The sequence below is a fragment of the Cariama cristata genome, unplaced genomic scaffold, assembly GCF_000690535.1.
Source record: "Cariama cristata isolate BGI_N322 unplaced genomic scaffold, ASM69053v1 scaffold10459, whole genome shotgun sequence".
Classification (NCBI taxonomy): domain Eukaryota; kingdom Metazoa; phylum Chordata; class Aves; order Cariamiformes; family Cariamidae; genus Cariama; species Cariama cristata.
Genome location: NW_009635231.1, coordinates 17015 through 19048, shown reverse-complemented (window position 1 = coordinate 19048; position 2034 = coordinate 17015). Strand labels below are relative to the sequence as shown.

Genomic DNA, 2034 nt, shown 5'->3' with positions numbered 1-2034 from the left:
GGCTGTAGGGCTGGAGGTGGCACTGCCTGCACCGTGTCCTGGGCCACCCTCCATGCTGGGGATGGCACCAAGCAGAGACCGGGGGTTTTCACATGGCTCTGCGGCTCTGCCAGCATCTTTGGTGGGCGGACGCTGTTCCCTGCACTGCCGACACAGCCATCTCCCAAGGGTGCCCTGCGTGCACAGGCAGTCCTGGAGCGACGCTTCTTGCGAGCCATTCAAACCAGCACCGAGCGTGTCATATACAGATACATGTATTTTTACATTTGTCCTGCAGTAAAGATTTAAAATGCATAGAGAGATCGTGGGAAAGAGCCTCCTTGACCAAAGGCAAGAAGGAAAAGTATAGTGAGGAGACAGCTCTGCCGATGCAAAAGAGCACACTACCCTCCCGGCAGAGTCCTGGGCTGCGGAGCAGGAGCTGTATGGCTTGGGGTTCCCTACGCTTTACAGCCACCGGTAAAACATGCTGCTGCTCAGCAGAGGTATGTGTTTTTTTTTCCCTCCCCACCCGCCCCAGAGAAACACTCCCGGGGCCACGGGACTAACTGGAAAGCTGTGGGATGAGGGAGCACAACACTGGAGCAGAGACTGGGACACCGGAATAGGGAAAGCAAGTGTTTATAAAGGCCAGATACCCGTAACAAAAATAAAGTTGTGCTTTCCCTCCCTCCCCGCCCCTCCCCTGCCACCCTCGCTGTTTTTGATTTTTTTTAAATACAAATTTTGTTTAGGAAAAATGGAAGCACCGTGTGTTACAAACCAAACCCAAAAGAGGAGAAAACAGAAGGGGGAAAAAAAAAAAAGGAGAGACATATTAGAATTAAACATCGTGGAATGTTAAACAGGTTACGGGCTACCGTTCTAGCCAGTGCGGTTAGGCAGCTTAGTGAATTAATTGCTTAGGAATTAAAAATAAATTATTATAAAATAGATTTCTGTACATTTTACATACATATATATCTCTTTATATACGCAAACCGTGCTGGGCAAGTAATTACAAGGGACTTTCCCACGCCAGCCTCAGTCCCAGCCGAAGTCCTGCCCCGTCATCTGGTAGAACTTCATGTTGAAGGGCCGGTAGAAGTCCCGCAGTCTCTGCACCACCTCCTGGTCTATGTCGGGGTGGGTCCTGCCTTTCGTCTTCCCCAGGCAGTGGGGTTTGCTGCTGCCCTCCGCCTTCTTCAGGCACGGGAACCCCTTGGTTTTGTTGAAGTAGAAGTGTTTGTCGGTGATGATCCTCTTGAGGCCCAGAAAGTCCTGGACCCTGCCCAGCTCCCCCGCGGGGTCGCTGATCAGCCTCTCCCCGCTGACGAAGAGGATCTGCCCGATGGGGAAGTAGAGGAGCCAGTTCTCCAGGTGCTTGGCATAGATGCCAATCTGGATGGCGCTCCACGAGGTGTCAATCAGGCCCGTAGTCCTGTTTTTGAAGGTCAGGCTCTCAAAGGTGGGGATATCGGGCTTCTTGGAGAGTGTCTGGGTGTAGTCCGAGATGGCTCTGGTCACGGGGTCCCGCACCACCACGATGAGCTTTGTGCCCTTGGACATGGAGGAGATGCGCGCTGGGGCCTCCTTGGTGACGAAGTAGCTGGGGGTCTTCTCCATGGTGATCTGCCCCTCCAGGGTCCTGGGCATGAGGTCCCTGCCAGCAAAACACACAGACATGGGTCAGAATGGCAGGTAACAGGAACAAAAATATGCATATGCATATATATGTATGTATATATGTTCACACATAGATACAGCAGAATTCTTCTCCCTAAAATACCTACACAGGCCATTTAACTTGTACAGATAAATCCCTTTTCCATTGATTTAGGGATTAGGGGGGGATTCTTATTAAAGGCCACTGTATTAGAAATCCAGCTGAGTAATCTCCCAGTGATCCATGAGTGGATTAGCTGGGCTACACTCTGCACCTGGAGTGTGGCTACATGTACCACACCAGCTCCACACCAGTCAGGATGAGTCCTGAGCTGCACCAGGCAGCTTTTCTGGCTCAAGACAACACCAGAGAGCCCTCAGCCCCAATCC

General features: G+C 51.6%; 1 protein-coding gene across 1 annotated transcript; it reads right to left on the bottom strand.

Moving 5' to 3' along the window:
- Nucleotides 1–710: 710 nt before the first annotated feature.
- Nucleotides 711–1642, bottom strand: LOC104156961 (heparan sulfate glucosamine 3-O-sulfotransferase 3B1; the record flags this gene model as incomplete). The annotated part of the gene is made up of 1 exon (XM_009707448.1): nt 711–1642. A coding segment is annotated over one exon (619 nt), but the record flags the coding sequence as incomplete, so codon positions are not given.
- Nucleotides 1643–2034: the final 392 nt, after the last annotated feature.